This window comes from Guillardia theta (assembly GCF_000315625.1).
Source record: "Guillardia theta CCMP2712 unplaced genomic scaffold GUITHscaffold_7, whole genome shotgun sequence".
Classification (NCBI taxonomy): domain Eukaryota; class Cryptophyceae; order Pyrenomonadales; family Geminigeraceae; genus Guillardia; species Guillardia theta.
Window position 1 is genome coordinate 172,427 of NW_005434667.1, and position 18,767 is coordinate 191,193.

The 18,767-nt window shown below is 52.1% G+C and overlaps 5 protein-coding genes across 5 annotated transcripts in view; 3 read left to right on the forward strand and 2 right to left on the reverse strand.

Annotated features, from left to right (window-relative positions):
* GUITHDRAFT_133246 (hypothetical protein) overlaps positions 1-729 on the forward strand; it is a gene marked incomplete at both ends in the record, with an annotated part of 3,986 nt that extends 3,257 nt beyond the window's left edge. The window contains 4 exons of the mRNA XM_005839739.1: positions 55-86; positions 306-426; positions 543-611; positions 667-729. Of these exons, the coding sequence (XP_005839796.1) occupies positions 55-86; positions 306-426; positions 543-611; positions 667-729 (285 nt within the window). The remainder of the gene's footprint in view (positions 1-54; positions 87-305; positions 427-542; positions 612-666) is intronic.
* A 1,621-nt stretch (positions 730-2,350) lies between these two features.
* GUITHDRAFT_133247 (hypothetical protein) lies at positions 2,351-7,104 on the forward strand (the record flags this gene model as incomplete). Its single annotated transcript, XM_005839740.1, has 17 exons — positions 2,351-2,675; positions 3,196-3,533; positions 3,865-3,904; positions 3,961-4,011; positions 4,063-4,112; positions 4,416-4,474; positions 4,519-4,576; positions 4,630-4,831; positions 4,879-5,421; positions 5,740-5,804; positions 5,948-6,004; positions 6,057-6,131; positions 6,274-6,336; positions 6,465-6,593; positions 6,879-6,926; positions 6,972-7,025; positions 7,084-7,104. 17 exons carry the CDS (start codon positions 2,351-2,353, stop codon positions 7,102-7,104), a joined length of 2,178 nt encoding a protein of 725 aa, XP_005839797.1.
* Positions 7,105-7,203: 99 nt separating this feature from the next.
* On the reverse strand, positions 7,204-11,393 carry GUITHDRAFT_161084 (hypothetical protein; the record flags this gene model as incomplete). Its single annotated transcript, XM_005839741.1, has 10 exons — positions 7,204-7,578; positions 7,788-7,951; positions 8,186-8,251; positions 8,429-8,521; positions 8,832-8,927; positions 9,097-9,330; positions 9,554-10,547; positions 10,568-11,049; positions 11,096-11,199; positions 11,246-11,393. 10 exons carry the CDS (start codon positions 11,391-11,393, stop codon positions 7,485-7,487), a joined length of 2,475 nt encoding a protein of 824 aa, XP_005839798.1. The 3' UTR covers positions 7,204-7,484.
* Positions 11,394-12,169: 776 nt separating this feature from the next.
* On the reverse strand, positions 12,170-13,489 carry RPL14e (large subunit ribosomal protein L14e, cytoplasmic). Its single transcript, XM_005839742.1, has 4 exons — positions 13,467-13,489; positions 12,751-12,850; positions 12,444-12,706; positions 12,170-12,391 (listed from the first exon to the last, which is right to left on the reverse strand). The coding sequence occupies exons 1-4, from the start codon at positions 13,467-13,469 to the stop codon at positions 12,347-12,349; spliced, it is 411 nt and encodes a 136-aa protein (XP_005839799.1). The 5' UTR covers positions 13,470-13,489; the 3' UTR covers positions 12,170-12,346.
* A 1,073-nt stretch (positions 13,490-14,562) lies between these two features.
* Positions 14,563-18,767, forward strand: part of GUITHDRAFT_101272 (hypothetical protein) — a gene marked incomplete at both ends in the record, with an annotated part of 8,472 nt that continues 4,267 nt past the window's right edge. Inside the window, 23 exons of the mRNA XM_005839743.1 lie at positions 14,563-14,565; positions 14,616-14,667; positions 14,714-14,789; positions 14,840-14,894; positions 14,939-14,983; positions 15,222-15,280; positions 15,333-15,405; positions 15,463-15,527; positions 15,579-15,624; positions 15,685-15,764; positions 15,818-15,860; positions 15,908-15,955; positions 16,091-16,229; positions 16,742-16,820; positions 16,872-16,937; positions 16,993-17,023; positions 17,073-17,186; positions 17,241-17,285; positions 17,469-17,573; positions 17,826-17,947; positions 18,116-18,211; positions 18,485-18,519; positions 18,572-18,629. Coding sequence (XP_005839800.1) covers positions 14,563-14,565; positions 14,616-14,667; positions 14,714-14,789; positions 14,840-14,894; positions 14,939-14,983; positions 15,222-15,280; positions 15,333-15,405; positions 15,463-15,527; positions 15,579-15,624; positions 15,685-15,764; positions 15,818-15,860; positions 15,908-15,955; positions 16,091-16,229; positions 16,742-16,820; positions 16,872-16,937; positions 16,993-17,023; positions 17,073-17,186; positions 17,241-17,285; positions 17,469-17,573; positions 17,826-17,947; positions 18,116-18,211; positions 18,485-18,519; positions 18,572-18,629 — 1,535 coding nt within the window. The remainder of the gene's footprint in view (positions 14,566-14,615; positions 14,668-14,713; positions 14,790-14,839; positions 14,895-14,938; positions 14,984-15,221; positions 15,281-15,332; positions 15,406-15,462; positions 15,528-15,578; positions 15,625-15,684; positions 15,765-15,817; positions 15,861-15,907; positions 15,956-16,090; positions 16,230-16,741; positions 16,821-16,871; positions 16,938-16,992; positions 17,024-17,072; positions 17,187-17,240; positions 17,286-17,468; positions 17,574-17,825; positions 17,948-18,115; positions 18,212-18,484; positions 18,520-18,571; positions 18,630-18,767) is intronic.

The window sequence follows — 18,767 nt, forward strand, 5'->3', positions numbered from 1 at the left end:
TCCGCTTACAGTCTGCGCAAGCTCTTTTCCACTGTGTCATCAAACGCGGGCCAGATGCATCCTCATGTCAAGATGGGGGAGCTGAGGTATGCCCCTGCCTCTGCCCCTGCCCCTGCCCCTGCCCCTGCCCCTGCCCCTGCCCCTGCTCCATCTCCTCCATCTCCTGCTTCTCATTCATCTCCGGCTCTTGCTCCTTCATGTTTTCTCCTTCCCTCCTCCTCCACGCTTTCCCCTCGATGCTCCCCAGTCCTTCCCTCTCTTCTCCTTTCCCCCTTCCACCCTCCTCTCCTCACGCTTCTACACAGGGAGGGATCCCTCGGGAACCTGCTCATTGTCGATGGCGATCACCCCAACCTCTGGCCTTCCACGGCTCCTCTACGCACCGTCTGCTACGCCAATCTCTCTCCTTGCATACAAGGGCTCATGGTACACCCTCCTGCCTCCTCCTGCCTCCTCCTCCCTCTTCCCTCCTCCTCCCACCTATCCCTCCTCCTCCCTCCTCCTCGCTCCTCCTCGTGCTGAGCCGAAGTTTCGTCGTCCAGGTCGCGGGCAGGTGGATCGGGGAGGTGGGAAACTTTCAGGAGAGCATCCTCAGCAGCTCGACGTTCAAGGTTCGCCCTGCGCTACTAAGGACTGTAGTATCATCACTTATGCTCTGGTTTTCAGGAGCAGCGGAAGGAGGCGGAGGAAAGGCTGGACTGTCTCCTCCGCTCTCTCAACCTCGTGTGAGATAACCAGGAAGGGCGAGAAGCATGGAGGAGGAGGGGGAGGACGAGGACGAGGAGGCCCTCGGAGGAAGATGAGGACTGAGGAGGAGAGGGGGCGCGGGGAGCAGGAGGAGGTCATAAACATTTCGTGTTTGCCATTGAAGTCTGAGGGACCATCAACATGCTAGGCAGGAGACCAAAACAAATCTCCTAGTCGCACACCCAGCGGCCGGCCCGGGCCCCGGACACTGAGGGCCGACTCTCAGTGACTCAGGGCGTGATCGTAGCAGGCGTGACCAGAGGCGTGACAGACTGCGTGACTGAAGGGTTGGCCCGCTCTGGGGGTTCTCATTTTACGCTGAGGCAGTTGGTGGTCAAGAACTTTGATGGGTCTTTTGGGGGATGAGGGTACACGGCCAAGGATGTTCCAGGGGTGGGGGTACCGATTAGGAATAAGGAGGGGTAGATTGAGATGGGGTGGGTCATAGAAGAAGAGCGAGAAAGATAAGGTCAAAAGTATATCATTATCTAAGTAAGGTATATATAAAATCATTGAAGGTGTTGATCATGGGAAGCTGATGGTCGAATCAGTCACTTTGGTTGAACTGTGTGAAGGGTAGGGGTGGGAAGGCGAAGGGGGACGTGAACGAGGGGGGGTAGGGGGGTAAGTGTTTGTGGGGTAGGGGTAAGGGGGGAGAGGTTTCCAAAGTAACGAACTTTCGGGTAAAATGGCAGCAGTTGTGCGAAATGGGCAGGAGCTAGGGGGAGCAGGAGCAGGAGGGAGGAGGGAGGGAGGAGAAATGGGGAGGATACAGAGCAGGAGAGTGGATGAAGAGGTGGAAGGAGGAGGCAGGAGGAGGCAGGGGGAGGAGGGCGAGAAAGGATGAAGGGATGATGAAAAAGGGGGAAATGGAAATTAGGAGAAACAGAACAAGCATGATAGTTTACGACAGGATGATGAGGAAGGGAATGACTCAATAAGAGGGATGCAAAGCTATGAAGAATGTGGAATAAACATTGGACAAGCAAGGAGCAAGGCCGAAGGAGGGGAAGAAGAAGAAATGAGGAAAGGGCGCGCGAAAGTGAATAGGAGGAGATGGGGAAGTTGAAAGTCAAAGATGGAATGAAGTTCATGTAGACGCGAGTTAGAAGAGATTGAAGAATCAGTAGGATACGATGGAACACAAAGAGGAGGGGTGAGGTTGAATCACGAGGGTCAATCAAGGATATCAATCAGTAAGCATCTGGTTGAAGGACGTCGATCGTCTAGGAGGAGACATGGCGACCAACACTGAGACTCACTTTCTTGTCCCTGCAGAAACAGGAGGGAAAGGAAAGCTACCTTTCGGATCAGGGAGCAGAAACAAGGTCGAGAGGAGATCGCAATCTCAGATCATGTCTTGCGAACATGGACCAGCTGTGAAACCTGGCGTCTCCTGCATGCCAGATATGGACAAGTCCAGGGCTTCACAAGACCTCTGTAGCCTGATGCTCCTTGTTGAAGCACATGCAGATCTTGAGCAGATCGTGTGACATGTGATACGACCTGAACTACAACTTAACAAGCAGACTAGTGAGCTTGAACACAACTCTTTTGCAATCAGCAGGTGATGGCGCGTCAATTATATTGCAGACAACGATCAATGTTGTCGATTCCTACATCTCCCCTTCTGTGTCTTCTATTCCTTTGTTCTCTTCTCTTGGCTTGTTGTGACAACGCAACAAATACGACTCTCGTCGCCAACACAACTAACTGGAACTCTACATTGACAAACTCAACGACGTCAAACGCCTCCTCCATTGTGAACGCGTCAGAAACATCAACTTCTGTTGTTGAGGTCGGTACAACCTCCATCATTTCAAACTCGAGCGGGAACGAGACAGCTACAGGCATCAATGGCTCCTCATCGCAAACAGTCAACTCTTCAACATCTGTTGTCAACCAGACAAACGGAACGAACCATTCTGGTGAGTTGGATAGTTCGACTTTGCTTCTTCCCTCGCCTTTTTCTTTCTTCTTGTTTCTTTCTCTTCTTTTCAATGCTTTTCTGCCTTCCTTCCTTCTTTCTTTGCTGTCCTTCCTTCCCTTCCCTGTGTTGGAGATAGGTTGTCAGACCACCGCTCTCCTGATTCCTTATGATGGGCAGTGTCATCTCCATCAACGAACTCTTCGAATGCTAGTCAGGAAACAACATCCCTTCCGTCAACAAATGCATCTTCGTTCGAGCACCTGACAAACTCATCGGAATGGAACTCCACGAGTTCTGCTGCCCTCTCCGGGATCACAAACACGACGAGCTATGTTGCTATCAGTTCTCTTGCGGGGAACCAGTCCTCAACCACGCCAATACCGGCTCAGACCAACTCCACGACCGTTGAGGGACACAATGCTGCAACAGAAGCAACGACGAACGTTACAACAGCCTCAGAGACGAACTTCACCACTACGACTGCCCCTCATTCTACAACTCCAGCACAAACCGAACAGCAAACCACACCGTCAACGCAAGAAACAACCACTCCAAGTCCCTCCACGGCTGTCTCCGCACCAGAAACAACTTCGTCACCGGTTACTTCTACACCAGTCTCTACTACTTCCACACCAGAAACAACTTCGTCACCGGTTACTTCTACACCAGTCTCTACTTCTTCCGCACCAGAAACAACTCCGTCACCGGTTACTTCTACACCAGTCTCTACCTCTACACCAGTCTCTACCACTCCTCCTCTCAACTCTGCAAACAACAAGACAAGTGCAACTTATGTCATTACGACCTCAGCTGGGGAGAAGACAAGCACAGGCTTGCAAGTCTTTCAGACGAGCATGTCGCTGTCATGGACGAGCGAGGAGAACACAGAGTCTTCAACGACAACAGTCTTTGCTGAGACAAGTGCAACCTTTGAAACTGCTCAGATGAACCTGACGACGACTGGTATCAGACCTCAAATTTATTGCACCATATTGCCTGACATCAATCTTCAGTCTATCAAACTCCACCACCACCCCCTCCACCACCACCCTCTCCACCACCACCTCCTCCTCCATCCACAAATCAGGTCTTCCAGCCTCCTCTCCTGTCTCCTTCCTGCTTTCTCTTGGGCTTCCTCCTGTTTTCCGTCCTTCCTTTCCTCACCCTCATTCCCTCGTTTTTCTCAGCCCGTCATCTCAACTTTGGCCATCTCAACTGTCATTGAAGGTGAAAGACCCTTCCCGCTGCCGTACGGAAATGTGACTTTCCTTTCCTCCTCGCAGGATACACTGTCGACACGTTCGGGAAGACTGAGATCAACATGTACATCGACGGTAACATGCCTCCTTAACATCTCGAGACTAGTCACCCCTTCCCTGCTCCAGCTGTTTCCAAGGTGCTGGGAGTGGACAAGTCGAGGATCAAGGACGTGCAGGTGTCGACGGCAAGAAGGAGGAAGAGGAGGAGGGCAGGTGAAACGTTTGATGGTGGGAAGTCGCAGTTTTCGCTGATGTGTTCCTGCTCAGGGTCGACCGATCGTTTTCATCATCTCTATCTCCGAGCAACGGGGATTAAAGTTTCCTTCGTCCTTGACGTTTTGAGTGGCGAGGTGAAAACACTTGTTGTTGCCTACTTCTTACTTTGTCGGTCTTGTCTGTTTGTCTTCTTCTCCCTTTTCCCTGTTCACTTCTGCTTCTCCCCGCCTTGCAAACTTCTTTGCAATGACCGCAGCCAACAGGACACCAACAAGTTTTCACAATCCCTCACCAAGGACGCGTTGACCTCCCAGTTACAAAGGTGAACTTCTCTCGCGAGTAGTTCATGGGCTGACGACGAGGCAGCGCTGGCCTTACCAAGGCCGTAGTGTCGTCAGTCGACGTCAAGGCTGAAAGTTTTCAGGTGCCGGACCAGCTCCTCCTTTCTCATGCCGAGTGTGGCTGACGTCTCTGCAGACTCCCTCTCCTCCTGCCTCTACTGGCAGAACAGCGTTCCTCATCATGGTTGTCTTGGTTGCCGTCGGCGGTTTCACTGTGCTTTTCCTCGTTCTCCTCTTTCTGTACAAGAGCGTCTTCAACGGGAAGTGCTGCGAATGGGGAGGAAAGGAGAATCGCATCCACCAGGACCCCCAAGAGGACCACCTCTCCATCGTCACTGGTGAGAGTCTGTGCTGTGCGTGATCGGTGGTTCTGACGTGGGAGGAGGAGGAGATGCAGAGCGGGAGAGGGAGGCGAAGACTCTGTTCGTGATGATGGACAAGGACGGGAACAAGGCTATCTCCCACATGGAGCTCGAGCTCGGCCTCGCCGCCTTCGGCTTCTCCTCTGCTGAGATTGAGGAGATCCTGTTCCGAGTGTTCTCAGCAGGGAGCGAGGAGGAGGATGAGCTGAGCTTCGAGCGGTTCAGGGAGGCGATCGTTCCCCTTCTGACTCAGAAGACGGCGGGGAAGGAGGAGGAGGCGATGGCGCTGGCGCTCTTCAAGCAGTTCGATGCGGACGGGAACGGGTCGATCTCGGAGGAGGAGCTGGACATGGCGATGAGCAAGTTCGGGTTCTCCAACGAGGAGATCAGCAGGATCATGTACGAGGCGGAGGATGGGACCGGCAGCATCGACCTTCCTCGCTTCAAGAAGTTCGTCCTCCCCTACGTCGCCACTGTTCCCGTCAGCAAGGGAGGGAGAGAGGCGAGGAGTCCTGCGCAGCTGCGAGGAGAGGGAGAGGGAGGAGAGGAGCCAAGTCATGTCCCTGGTATGCTGCCAGAGGAGCATGTGAAACCTCCGAAGCACCTTCCTCCTCTCAAAGGGCCGATGCCCGTGCTTGACGCGCCTGAGTCCTCTCCTCCTCCTCTGTATCCTCACGCGAAGGAGGAGAAGGAGCAGAAGCTGCTGGAAGATGATACGGATGAATCGCGAGATAGGCTGACCAGACTCAAGGAGATGAACGAAGCAGAAGACCGCGATAATGACAATCTTTTCTCTTCGGGTACGATGATGACGATGAAGATGACGATGACGACGACGATGGCGGTGATGATGATCATCCTTGTTATGACATGGTTTCTTGTAGATCTCTACAGATTGGTTGTCTTTGATGGAGGCGACAAGAGCTTGGGAATTGTCGAAATCCAGAAGGTAAAAACTGAAGGGAGAGGAGCTCGATCTCCTCCATCCCCTTCCTCTCCCCTCCACTCTTCTTTCATCCTCCTCCTCCCCCCCCCCCCTTTCCTGCATGTGCTCCATTCGCCTCCTCCCACTGACCGCCTTCTTCGCCGCAGGACACAACGTGGAAACAGATGCTGTCGCTCCTTCAGTCAAAGTTTGACCTGCATCAGGTGAGGGAGGGAGGCAGTCAATCGGCTGCGACATCTGACGTGACTCGACTAGCTCGTCGGCCTCAAGTACGTCGACCCAAGAGAAAACTCAAAGCTTGACTACTCGCGCAACGAGGAGGAGTGGAGGGTGAGGGACCTGCTATGCACCTTTGATTTGTTGATCCCTCCTCCCTCCTCCCTCCTCCCTCCTCCCTCCTCCCTCCTCCCTCCTCCCTCCTCCTCCCTCCTTCATGTTTCTCTCTTGTCTCTCCTCAATCTGTCTCTCGCAGAGATGTCTTGAAGTTCTTTGCGCCGAAGAAGATCGCGAGCTTGAAGTTGATCTTGTTACTGAGGTTATCTCCTCTCTTCCCTCTCCTCTCCTCTCCTCTCCTCTCCTCTCCTCTCCTCTCCTCTCCTCTCCTCTCCTCTCCTCTCCTCTCCTCTCCTCTCCTCTCCTCTCCTCTCCTCATCACTTCTGCAGCCTCCCGTCAAGGCTTTCCGCATCAAAGTTCCTGTGAGTGAAGTAGACAAGAAGATCCACAAGAAGAAGATTTATTTCACCAACTTCTACGACCGTGAAGTTTCTTTCGTCATTTCCTCCGACTGTGAGGTGATCAGATGATAACCTTGTTTTAGTCTGCACAGTCATCATCATCATCATCATCATCATCATCATCATCATCATCATCATCATCATCATCATCATCATCATGATTGTCGTCGTCGTCGTCGTCATCATCATCATCATCCTTTTCTGTTTCTCACGCTCTTTTCAGTTTTTGGATCCCTTCAAAGAGACAAGGTTGAACATCGCTCCTCAAGAAAAGGTCTCCTAGCGTCTCGTTCGCTCTTGCCCCCTCCCCCATGTTTCCTCCTCCTCTAACGACATGGGCAGTCTCCTATCATCGTTCGCATCAAGAAGATGGACAAGGAGCACGAGGAGGTGAAGGACGAGGACGAGGACGAGGACGAGCTGACATGCTTGCAGATAGCAATTGTTCACCTCACTGAGGAACAAAGCAAAATCATACACACGCTCAAGGTAAGCGACAGAAGTCTCTTGTTGTGCAAGTCCAGCGCAATGACTCTCGTTCTGGCAGCTCTTCGTGACGTGGAGTTGAAAAATATCCCTTTACTTCTTTGTCCTACTCCTCCACCTTCTCCTTCCTACTACTCATCTTCTCTCCCTCAGTCCTCTTCCTCCTGTACTTACACTCGGTAACTCTAAAGAATTTATTGAAGCAAATCGCGGAAACTTCGTGGTCATGCGATTCGATCAGGAAAGATCTAAGGAGTTGCAGAATGGTTCGAGAGTGCAGCACAGATAGACGAAGCAATCCAATGATCATTTTCTTCTTTGCAAACTCCTTCACTCTTCCTCTCTGTACTGTCTGCATGTCCCGTCTTGCATTCCAACAATTCTTGATATCTTCCGCGTCTTGTTGATATCTTCCTTGTCTTGATGTTGATATCTTCTCGATGTCTTTTCCTTCTTCTCTTCTCACAAACCTGAATGAGCCACGAGGTTGTCGATGATCGCCATGTCTGAAGGGTTCGTACACTTTGACCTTACGCTCAGGAGCATGTCTCGATCCCTGCTGGGAGATGAGCAGGAGCAGGAGGAGCAGGAGCAGGAGCAGGAGGAGCAAGAGCAGGAGCAGGAGCAGGAGCCTGAGCAGGAAGTGCAAGTTGCAGGAAAAGGACGACAAAAAAGGAGAACCAGTGAAGAAGAGATGGGAGGAGGAAGGGGAGGGAGAGAGGGAGAGGAGGGAGGGAAGGAGAGGACGGAGAGGACGGAGGAGACCTTGCTTGCACGGCAGCTTCGGCTGCCTCCCTGAGCATTCCCATCCTCACACAGAGCTCGCTCTTCCTTGCCATGTCCGTCATCTTCATCGCGTACTTCATCCCCTCGTCAAATCGATTCTCTCGGATGCAAGCTTCCACGAACAGCTCAAACCCAATGGGGGGCTGCAGGACAGCGTCAATCCTCCTCCTCCTCCTCCTCCTCCACCTCCACCACCACCACCACCACCCCGTCTCCTCTTTCCTCGTCCTCGTCTTCGTTCATGTTCCCCTTCCTTATACTCCTCCACGATCTTCCTCCTTGTCCGCATTCTGATCCTCCTCTTCCCATCTTTTGCTGTTCTCCTTCAGCTCCCTCCAGCTCTTGTCCTCCTCGTCCCTCTTCTTCTCCATCCTCACCGTCTTCCGCTCTTTCGAGAATTTCTCGAGCTCTTTCCAGTCGTGTCCTTCTGCCAGGCCGCTGACCTGCAAGGACTTGAGAGATCAGCAGAACACGAGGATGACAAGGAGGATAAGAGAGAAGGAAATGGAGGAGGGGGAGAGGGAGGGGGAGGGGGAGGTGGTGGAGGTGGTGGAGGTGGTGGAGAAGGAGGAGAGAGGAGAGTGGAGAGTAGGGAGAGGGGAGCGGAGCATTCTTCCGACCTTGAGGCTCCATAGGAGCTTTTCCGAGAACTTCATGTCCTTGGCTATCCTCAGCCCCCTGCTGTGCTGGTTGTAGACGAAGCAGAGGCGAACCTGCGCCGCATTCACCTGCTGCTCGCTCCTCCTCCTCCTCCTCCTCCTCCTCCTCCTCCTCCTCCTCCTCCTCCTCCTCCTCCTCCTCCTCCTCCTCCTCCTCCTCCTCCTCCTCCTCCTGCCCACCCCACCCATTGCTACTTCTGCTCCTACTACACCTCCCTATCCCCCACCCCCGTCCTCACCTTTGACCCTGCCCCCAATTATTCCCCTTCCCCTCTCTCTTCCTCCTCTCCTCCTCCTCCTCCTCCTCTTTCGGCTTTTCCTGGCATCCATACTTCCCGTCCTTCCCCCTCCAGCTCCTGCTCACCGTCTCGCTAGCTGATGTGTCGAAAAAGACGGATCTTCCGGTCGCCTGCTCCAACTCGAGCTGAGCCTCCTGCAGTCGAATCTGCTCCTCCGTGTGCTGCTCAACGTGGTCAGGCTAGCAGGGATGGAAACATATAAAGCGAGGGGAACAGAGGAGAGGAGACGAGAGGACAGGACAGGACAGGACAGGACAGGAGGAGAGCAGAGCAGAGCAGAGCAGAGGGGAGAGGAGGAGAGCAGAGAGGAGGAGAGCAGGCATCTCTGACCTTTGCCATGAGCTTGGCTGATTCATCCTTGCTCTGTGAGAAGAGAGACATCGCCAGCTCCATCCCTTTTCTCCTCCTCGTCACATCCGGCGCCTTGAAAGACTCCAACAGCAGCTGGCTCCCAGCTTCATGCGGCGCTTCCATGGCCTGGCAGAGCTGTCGTAGGAGGGTGTGATCCTGCTGTTTGCTGTACAGCAGCATGAGATCTTTGGCCGTCTGATGACGAAGGACACTCTGAGAAAACACAAGCATTACGATCACATCTCAGCTCTTCTTCTCTCCTCTCCCTCCCCCTCCCACTTCAATCCTCTCCTCTCCCCTCCCCTCTTCTCCCCTCTTCCGGCCTGTCTTCTCTTCTACTATCCAGTCACTTCCTGAACTCCCATTCCCTCTTCCCTCCTCTCTCCTCCCTCCTCCCTCCTCTCCCGCCCCAGCGCCCTCCTGAACCAGCAGCAACCTGGAAGAAGTCCGACGTAGTCTTGGACTTCTGCATGTGGAGCATTGCGAGGAAGACGAGGTCAGGATCGCCGCTCTCCAGCGCCTTCACCAGCGCTCGCTTCTCCTCCTTCATGCTGATCAGCAGCGGCACCTGCTCCCCTGCCTTGGGCTCGTTGTCCAGCAGCAGGTTGGCCAGCTCCGTCCTCTGCTCTGCGTATGCCGTCGCCGCCACCTCCGCCAGGGAGATGTGCCCAGAAGAGGGGAGCCGTGCGAGGATCGCGTCGTAGAGCTCCTTGTCCGTCAAGTCTCCTCCTCTTCGGATCATCTCGCATGCCCAGTGGACGAGGACCTCAGTCTTCTTCAACCCCATGTGCTCGCAGATCTGCAGCGCAAGGTAGTGCTGCTGCCGCTGTGCCAGCCGGAGCACGAGGGTCTGCGGGGAGAGGCTCTGCAGCTGGGGGAAGGTGAGGGGGAGGCCAACACGGGGCTCTCGGATCATGTTGAGCATGCGGAGAGAAGAGAGCACGTTCACCATCCTGGTCGGCCTGTGCGCCTCAAGGAAGCAGGAGCCGTAGCTGGCTGCCTTGAGCAGCTGCTTCTGCAGCTCGACGCTGAACTCGTGCGAGGCGGCATCAAGGCACACGGAGATCGCCTCTGGCAGCGAGTCTCGGATCCCCCTTATGTTCTCGTCCGCCTTCGCGTCGTTCTTCTCCAGCAGCTCCAGGGCGTCGAAGAGAATGGCGCCTGGGGTGCAGGAGCCGATCTTGAAGATGTCAACGACGCTGTCAGGGACGCGATGGAGGAACTCGCAGCGGGAGGAGGAGATGATCCTCACTCCGTCCATCTCCGGGAGGAGGAACACGGCCTCGTCGTAGGCGTATTTCACCCAGTCCCCGTACGGTCCGATCATGAGCACGATCTTGTCCCAGTAGAGCACCACGGAGTCTGTGCCGCACCAGACCAGCTGCAGCGGAGGCACCTGGCTCTTGGTCGGGAACTCTGACAGATTCTTGCTGAAGTCTGTCGTGATCACCCACACAAACCCATCGTGCGTGAAGCAGCAAGCATCTTGCCGTTGGGGCAGACACTCATCCGGCGGATCGGGCCTGCCGTCAGCTTCTGATCCTCCACCCCCGTCATGTCAACCACCAGGATCGTCTTGTCCACTGCCAGCAGCACCTCCAGCCCCTTCGACTGCGTCATCGACGGCTCTATGATCACCATGCACGTCGGGCTGCTCGCGATGTCCCCCAGCCTCGGCATTCGCCTTGGGATCGGCTCCTCGAAGTTGTCCACGAAGACGAGAGAATGCGAGCGAGAAAGGCAAACGACTCCCGATCCCCAAATGCAGCAGAGCAGCACACGGTCGGTCCTGAACTCCTCCCCCATGCTGAAAGTCTGGATGAGTCGCCCAACAGCCGAGAACTGCATCACAGTCCCATCGTCTAGCACCACTATGAGCTTCTCGTCCGACGTCCAGCCCATCTCCACTACCCGCCCCGTCTTCCATTGCGCCTTCTCACCATGTCAGTACAAGCATCAGACGCGTCCTCTCAGTCACCGGGATGGAAGCAAGTAGCGATCCTGAGGAGCTGTAGATGTTGAGGGTCGGCCTTAGCGATCCGGCAGAGATGAGGGAGATTTTCTTGTCATCTCGGAGCATGGCTGCATACCACAGTCATGGCGACGGTTTGCGCATAGCAGTGCTCACCGAAGGGACCAGCAAATGGCGATCCTGCCACGATCATCTTGGAGAGGTCCACGTCGCTCCAACTCATCTCGTAGATTTCCTGCTTCCTGTAGTAGCGATCGAACAGCTTGTTCCATCCTCCAGCTCCCGCTAGATGTGCCCAGTCCATCGTGTACGTGTCCTCTCAACTATCACCCTCACTTCCACTCTCACTCTCTATCTTGAAACGCTCCACACTCAATGGAGGATCGACACATTTACACTCACATTCTCTACAGATGTCCTCCCTCCCTCTCTTCTCCCTGCACTGCACCCATCTGTCTTTGATCCCATCCTATCTCTTCTCCTCCTCCTCTCCTCCTCCTCCTCCTCCTCACTCCCCTGCTCTCTCCTCCCTCCTGATCCGCGATCTCCACCCTGCTGCCATGGAACAGGTATGACGAGCATCACCACCCACCCTTATTTATAAAGTAACAGGCACCCCTCCAATATTCCACCCCACCCCCCTTCACGATGACAAGCCACATCGGGGGTGGTGTGTGACCAGTCCATGCACTCATGGCCCTGTTGTGCGACGAATGGCTGTCATGGCGATGTATCAATGCACATGGGACGTCAGAGGGATGTTGTAGCACGTAGATGTGAGTAGAGTTGTATGAGCTGTATGTGGAGTGAACAGAAACTTGTCGTGTCAGTTGTACACACGAGTTGTTTGAGAGGTGTGAAGGAACTGAATCTATCGTGTGAACCTGCTGCTGTGAAGAGTATCGGGCGTAGATGTATGTTACAGCAGGATCTATGCAGACCTCAAAGGAATTGTTGCTGCGAGATGGACTTGGCGAATACAGAACTAATCGCTCGCAACTACAGAACGTACAAGCGATGAGAAAAGGAGAATGCTCTTGACCTATATGTTGCATCGGCACTCAGGATCTGACACACTATCATGCGCTGCTTGTTTCATTTCATGACATCCTTTCAGCGCTGCAACCAAACTTTCCATCTTTTCTATCCTTCACGCACAAATGCCTAACGATCGAACAAGCGTGTGAAACTTTCACTGTTCACACCCACGTCATTCGCGTGAACAGCTTTGTTTCCTTGTTTATTCTGAGGCACGATTTACTTCTTCATGGCCTTGATAGCCTTATTCACAACGCGAGCACGCTGAGAAAATCAAGTCAGACCTCACAGCTCCATCAGACATCAACGAACTTACAGTTTTGCGAGCAACCATAACCTTGAAGCGATCGAAGTCGGACAACTTGGCCTTGGCAGCCTTGCGCGCGATAGTCTTAGCCCAGCTACTCTCCGCCCACTTCTTCTCGACTTCAGCGTCCTTGTAGGCCTTCTCCAAGGTCTTGACACGAGCACCAGCGGGGATGCTGCACTTGATGGGAGTGATGGAAAGGCGCTTCAAAGGCATCAGCTGTCTCTTGACAGGGTTGGTGGCAGACGGTCCATCGACGAGGGCAACCTTGCCTAGTTGAAAGTCAGCGCTGCAAAGTTGAACATGCGAGGATCACCGTCAACAATGGTGACGATCACGACAAGCTTCCCGACAAGAGGACCGTAGTTCACCAAGCAGACGCGTCCGGCCTCGACCAATCTTCTGTTCTCGTCAGACTAAAATAAAGAAGTCAGCGTTGAAACAGTCTGCGCGAAACGACACACACATCCAACATGAAACATGTATCTCGTACACTGTGACAACAGATCTGCTACCAACTATACAGAAAGGAATGCAGCGATACGCTGTGTTTTCCTCATTCCTTCTCACAGACCACATACAACAACCGACCCGTGTAATGCTCTGATACGCTTTGATTTTCTCATTCCTTCTCACAGACCAAATACAACCGACCCGTGTAATGCTCTGACTGAAAAACATTCCGACACGAAAGCAATCCACTTGCCATTTGTCAGCAACACAACAAAGCCAACTTCGTTCAGTCATACTATCCTCAACAAAAGTTCTTTTACACTATTCAGTCCTCCGATCCGACGTATAAGATGGAAACTCGCAACAGTGTAACAGGGACAGAACATTCAAAGGGAGCCATAGCAGTGTCAATCGAACAGTGAGTACAGTTTCCGTCTCTCTGAACGCTTGAACGAGTTATCTTGATATGCATCATCACAGATTCTCTTGCAACACTTCATGAAATCATTCTCTCACATCATCATTCATCTCATACGTCTCTCCTCCCCTCCTCTCCCCGCTCATCATGCGTAGCCTCACCATTGCTGCTCCCGCCGATGCGTGCGCGTGTGCTTTGTTTTTTTTTTACTACCCTACCCCATTCAGACCCTACCCCTCATGATTTTAACCCCTACCCTGTTTCTATGCACGATAATTTTCACTACCCACGGTATGGACCGCTTCAAATCGTCCACCCCCACTTGTTGTCAGGTACCCCTTCTCAAATTTTATATACCCCTACAATTTAGGTCATTTATGGTAACGACACCCCGGTGTGGACAATCAAAGTTCGAACATTACCACCCTGTTCGACTTGGTACCCACCCCTTTGAGAATTCAACAACTACAAGCCGATGTTTCTCCACCCCTACCGTGGCTCTTTCATGACCACCGGTACATAATGCATCACCCCCACCTATTGCCTATTCCAGAGCTGCCTTTTACAATTCCTAATGAAAATCCTGAGGCAGACTTTTTTCTTGATTATCACCCCCCACCCCCTATATTACCATCACATTACAGGGTCTATTTTACCCAATGTCTGAACACCCCACCCAGCCATTCACCCATGAACGGATCTTGAAAGTGGGGTATGTAAATATCTCAGTAATTCATGGTGGGTACTCAAAATTGGAAATTTTGGTTCAAAGATACTATGCACTGTCTGATAAATTCATGGTGAATACTCAAAATAAAGAGACATATTTGAAATCAGAGGGGAAATTGTGTTCAGGGGTGGGTGTTGTAGGGGAAGAAGGGGGCAAGGTCGATAGTCATAATAGCATGGCGAGAGCCGGAGGGAAAGCCGCAGCGAAGGGTTGGGGGCAATGGAGAAATTAGAGTGTTCAAGTAGAAGGATCGATGCTAGAAGAAGAGTCAAAGATATTTCTTCCTATATCATGAAGAGAAGATGAAGCCTTCGATCCAGGATGCAGAGTAAAGGTATAGCAAGTTTGCACTGTCAACAGAACAATTTTGATGATGGTGGAGGAATCTTGGGCAGACAATGCTCAAATCACCGGATGAGCGATTGAGAGGGGGGGAATGCACTCGTTTACCATGATTCACTGCGAAGATTAGCAGGAGCTGGGCCCAACGAAATCCTTGGAGTGGGTGTGCAAGTGTTCATTACCATATGGTATTTCTGCGATAACAACAGCCACCTATTCTCTAAGCTTGTCTGAACAGACGACACAATCAGCATCTCTCTCTATGTCAATGTCAATGGATTCGAAAGAGGGTGAGGCTCGGCTATCATCTGGTTCCACTGGTAACTTGTCTACCAGTACTCTTGCCGTATGATGAGCAAGAAACCAAAGGAGAGCAGACGCCCACCAGGAGCAGGAGCATTGAAGGGAGCCGGTGGATCGACAGGCACATGTGCGGCTGCTGTCATTGCTTACCTATGCCAGGATCTACGGATCTCCGTCCAAAGAAGTGTTCAGCCCCAAGCTCCGGCCTGATGCGGTGCTTGTAGGAATGGAAGGAGGTCTTCTGATAAGAGACAACAGACGCCGTCGAGATCGATAGAGAGTGACATCTTATCGACTGATGAGGTATGTCACCGATGATCTCCTGCTCTTCGTGCTCCATCTTATATTTCCATACAGCTCCAACAACTCGGTACTACATGAAGGAAATGCAGTGAAGCAATTGCTCATTAACGAACCACCCTGGAACAGAGCGAGGAAATGAGCGGTCATGGTTTGATAAGTTGATGAAGAAGGTGATTGGAACAATCTCAATCATAGCAAACAAACCTGTTTGTTGTGTTCACGTTGTTGTGCCTGGCAGGATATTTCCTTCTATCCTCCTGTCGAAGAAGAAGAAGTTAGGGACCCTCTCCACAGAAGGTTTGTCATGATCTTGTGTTGTGATAGATGTGATGTTCATTGCAAACTTCAGATTCAACTTGCCTTCCTCTGAGCTTCTCATCGAGGACTACGCTTGCGCTCTGCAGGAAATGATCCTCCTTCAGGTTTTCAGCGCCATGACCGTTGGAAATCGCGAAAAGTTTCTTTGACAATCCTACAAGGGTCGAATGTATCTCTTTCCAAGACACGTCTGCTTTGCTTGTGATCTACTGGGTAGCGTGCGGAGGTGAGCAGGCAGAGATGTTGAAGATCAGATCTGAGAGTATTTCGACTTCAGCATTGTCATCCCGTACAGTGAAATCACTGATATCAGAAAAGCAAAGGTGCGTGAGACGGAAGGGAGCGATGGGCGCTACTTTGCACGATTGTGATCATATGGACAGACTGCCTACATCATTCCCAATGCCATCGAGATTACAGTCACAGACAACAAATATCTCTTCACTTCTTTCTTGTTCCGGAGGTCCTTTCAGATTCCGCAACAACTCATTGCCTCTTATCCCTGTCGTGTAACAGAGAGGCGTACAAGGGTCTGAGCAATTTCTGGGCGATCTCCAAGGTAGAACGAGGAGGAGCGAAGTGAGACAATGCTGAGATGAGCATCAGGGAATCTCTCGGGCCTTGGAGTCGACTACGGACCAACAGCTTGGAGAAGTAGATGAGGAGGAGGAGGAGGAGTTTGACATGATGAGGAGTTGACGATGACGATGACTATGATGACGATGATGATGATGATGATGATGATGATGTGACGAGAAGGAGGTGGAGGAGGTTCTTATTTTCCTACAGGAGGAGGAGGAGGACGACCCCGAAGGACCTGAGTCAGAGTGGCCAGACAGCTCCAGTGTATGCGAGAGAGCCGAGCAGGCTGAGGCTCTACCGCAAACTCTTGTACCAGAAGTGCCCAACATGAGCCCAGGAGAGAAAGGTATGTCGGATGTTCGTCACTCCTTCATCCGTCACCTTTGACCGTCCTGCCCTTCCAGTGCAAGGCATGTTGATCAAAGAAGGCTCAGCAGGAGACTCCGTGCCTGAAATTGACGAAGATATTGTAAGAGAACGGCTTCGGAAGAGATGATTAGGATGAAGATTACGATGATAGCTTTTAACGTTGTTTGACGTCATGGTTGTCGATATGAAGGCAGAGACTGAGATACGATTATATCATCACAACGTGGGTAACTTTTATTGTTCGCAAACAGGTCTTGGAAGGTCTCTCACATCCACCCAAGAAGACTTCAGGTTCTGCTCGCTCAATTACTCCCTCGCTCCCTCTTCCTCTTCCTCTCCTCCTCTTTGTCTTCGTCCTTTCCGTCCACCTCTTCCCCCCTCTGACTGTCCTGTTCCATCAGCCGATCTCGACGAGACTTTAGATGAATCTGCCTACCCCGCCGGCATGTTCTCCGGCACAAGCTCCGAGTTGCGTTGACATTTCTGCAGTGATAGTTGAGACAACGCTGATAGCCTGTGATGTCGTGGAATTCTATCGTTTATTTTTCTCCCAGTCAACAGGATTCGGGTGATCTGGAGTATATTTCTGTCTTTCTGTTCTCACCTTTCCCGCTGTTAGACGGCAGATGCACAAGAATAGAGGAGACACAGATGTCAAGGTGTCAGATTGGAACAAGCTGAACAGGTTCTTGTGCATGAGATGATGGCACAATTTGAAGATTTTGAAAATGGTTTCACAGTGCAAACAGCAGCTACGCGAGAGAAGTGCAGGTTGATCTCCTTGTTTCATGGCGGCATGTTGTGATCGTTTGCGACTCAGTACACATCTCCGATCAATACTTCTCTGCCCTCGTTCGTGACCAAGAAGACGACAAGAGTTCGAGAGATGCAGACGTGTAGGCTGGTCAAGGAACCAGCAAGTTTTGTTCTCGAGGTGATGGAAGGTTGTTGTGTGTGAAGCGGATCTTGACTGTGCTTGCATCATCAGACCTCGGCGTCGATGTTGGAGATTCCTTACGGAGATTGTTTCGACGTAAGACACAACGTGTTATGTTATGATGTGTTGATGAGAGCAACCGAGATTCTTGCTGTTGTGTGAGGGAGCTGGGAGATAAATCATGCGGGAAGAGGCGGACAGGGCAGAGAGATGAGCGGAGAGGAGCGGAATGCATCATGAAGCACTACCCTATGAAAGAAGACTAACTTGTCTTGTCAGGTCTGCATGCGATGGGACGTGCGGAACAGCGGTGAGTTGACAGATGTGATGGATGGAAGGGATGAACATCTGAGTACAGGAAAGGCGAAAGAGGTCGAGATGACGGTCAGGGGTAACGTCAAGGTCAAGATTTTTGCCCCCTTCCTATCCGACCTGTTCTCTATTCCCTTCTTGTCTTCTCTATTCCCTATCTTACCTTATCTTGGCCTGCTCCTCCTCTCTTCTCATCTCCTCCCCTCCCCTCTCCTCTCCTTATTCTTCAACCGCCTTCCATCCCATTTCTCCCTGTGATTCCATTCTATTACATCACGCTTTCTCTCTTGAGCCCGCGATCTCACTCTGTTCCCCTGCCAACAGTTCAAGAAATCTTGTTTCTTCAAGAGCAAGATCACGTCGGATACGATCAAAGAGCTCAAGAAGACCTACGAGAAGGCAAGAAGTCTCTTCCTTCCTCCCCCCTCTCATCGTCGGTGCAGTGGGTTGCGTTGGCAAAGGAAGTCGCACTCGGAAATGTCGAAATTCCTCCGATCGCTCCAGTCAGGAGAAAGTAAGTCAAGGAGGAAGCTGGTGGCTGATTTTCATGAGAAGATGCAGAAATTTATTTCATCTGGTGTGAAAATTGAGGCATTGACGTTGAAATGTTTCAGATCGTCAGTGCTTGTAGATGCAAACATCAAGGCTGGGACTCGGCCTGAGATTGCTTCGCTGTCAAGACCAAAGTTGCACATTGAGGCAAGGACTTTGTGTGCATAGCTATCGGTGTCATGGCGATGCTGCTGCTGGAGATGATTGAGATGCTGATGAAGATGATTTTGACGATGACGATGGTGGTGGTGGTGATGACAACGACGACGTCAATGTTGATGATCGGGGCAGCGATCCACCTGACTAGAGCTTCTCTTCCTCGCAGAGCGACCTCGCTGAAACCGTCAATAACTCAGTCAGAACCCCGAAATCAGAATCCATGTGCCTTCTCGTTCAATTTTTTCCTTCTCTTTGTAATCCTTGGCCTCTAGGAAAACTTCCCAGGAGGTCCAGAGCCCGGCAATGAGTGAGTCTTCCTCTAGTGTGATCGATCCCGCTCAATCCCATCCTTCTCGCAGGAAGTGCGGATAACTCCTTTCCTCCACCTGCCACGTCGGACTGGAAGCAAACCCTCATGTGCGCTCCTCCTCCTCCTCCTCCATGCTTCTTCAATTCGCTGCAACCGTTCGCTGGTCCGCTCCATTTCTTCCGGCTCAAGTCTCCCCAGAGCTGAGGGTTCTGTACTACACAGGTGAGCCAGCTGCCTCCCTCTTC

Excerpts from the sequence above, each read along its gene's own strand:
- RPL14e (XM_005839742.1), bottom strand. Across the intron at positions 12,707-12,750 it reads GATCGTCACCATTGTTGACG|GCAAGGTTGCCCTCGTCGAT; the intron begins GTGATCCTCGCA and ends ACTTTCAACTAG. Across the intron at positions 12,392-12,443 it reads TTATGGTTGCTCGCAAAACT|CGTGCTCGCGTTGTGAATAA; the intron begins GTAAGTTCGTTG and ends TGATTTTCTCAG.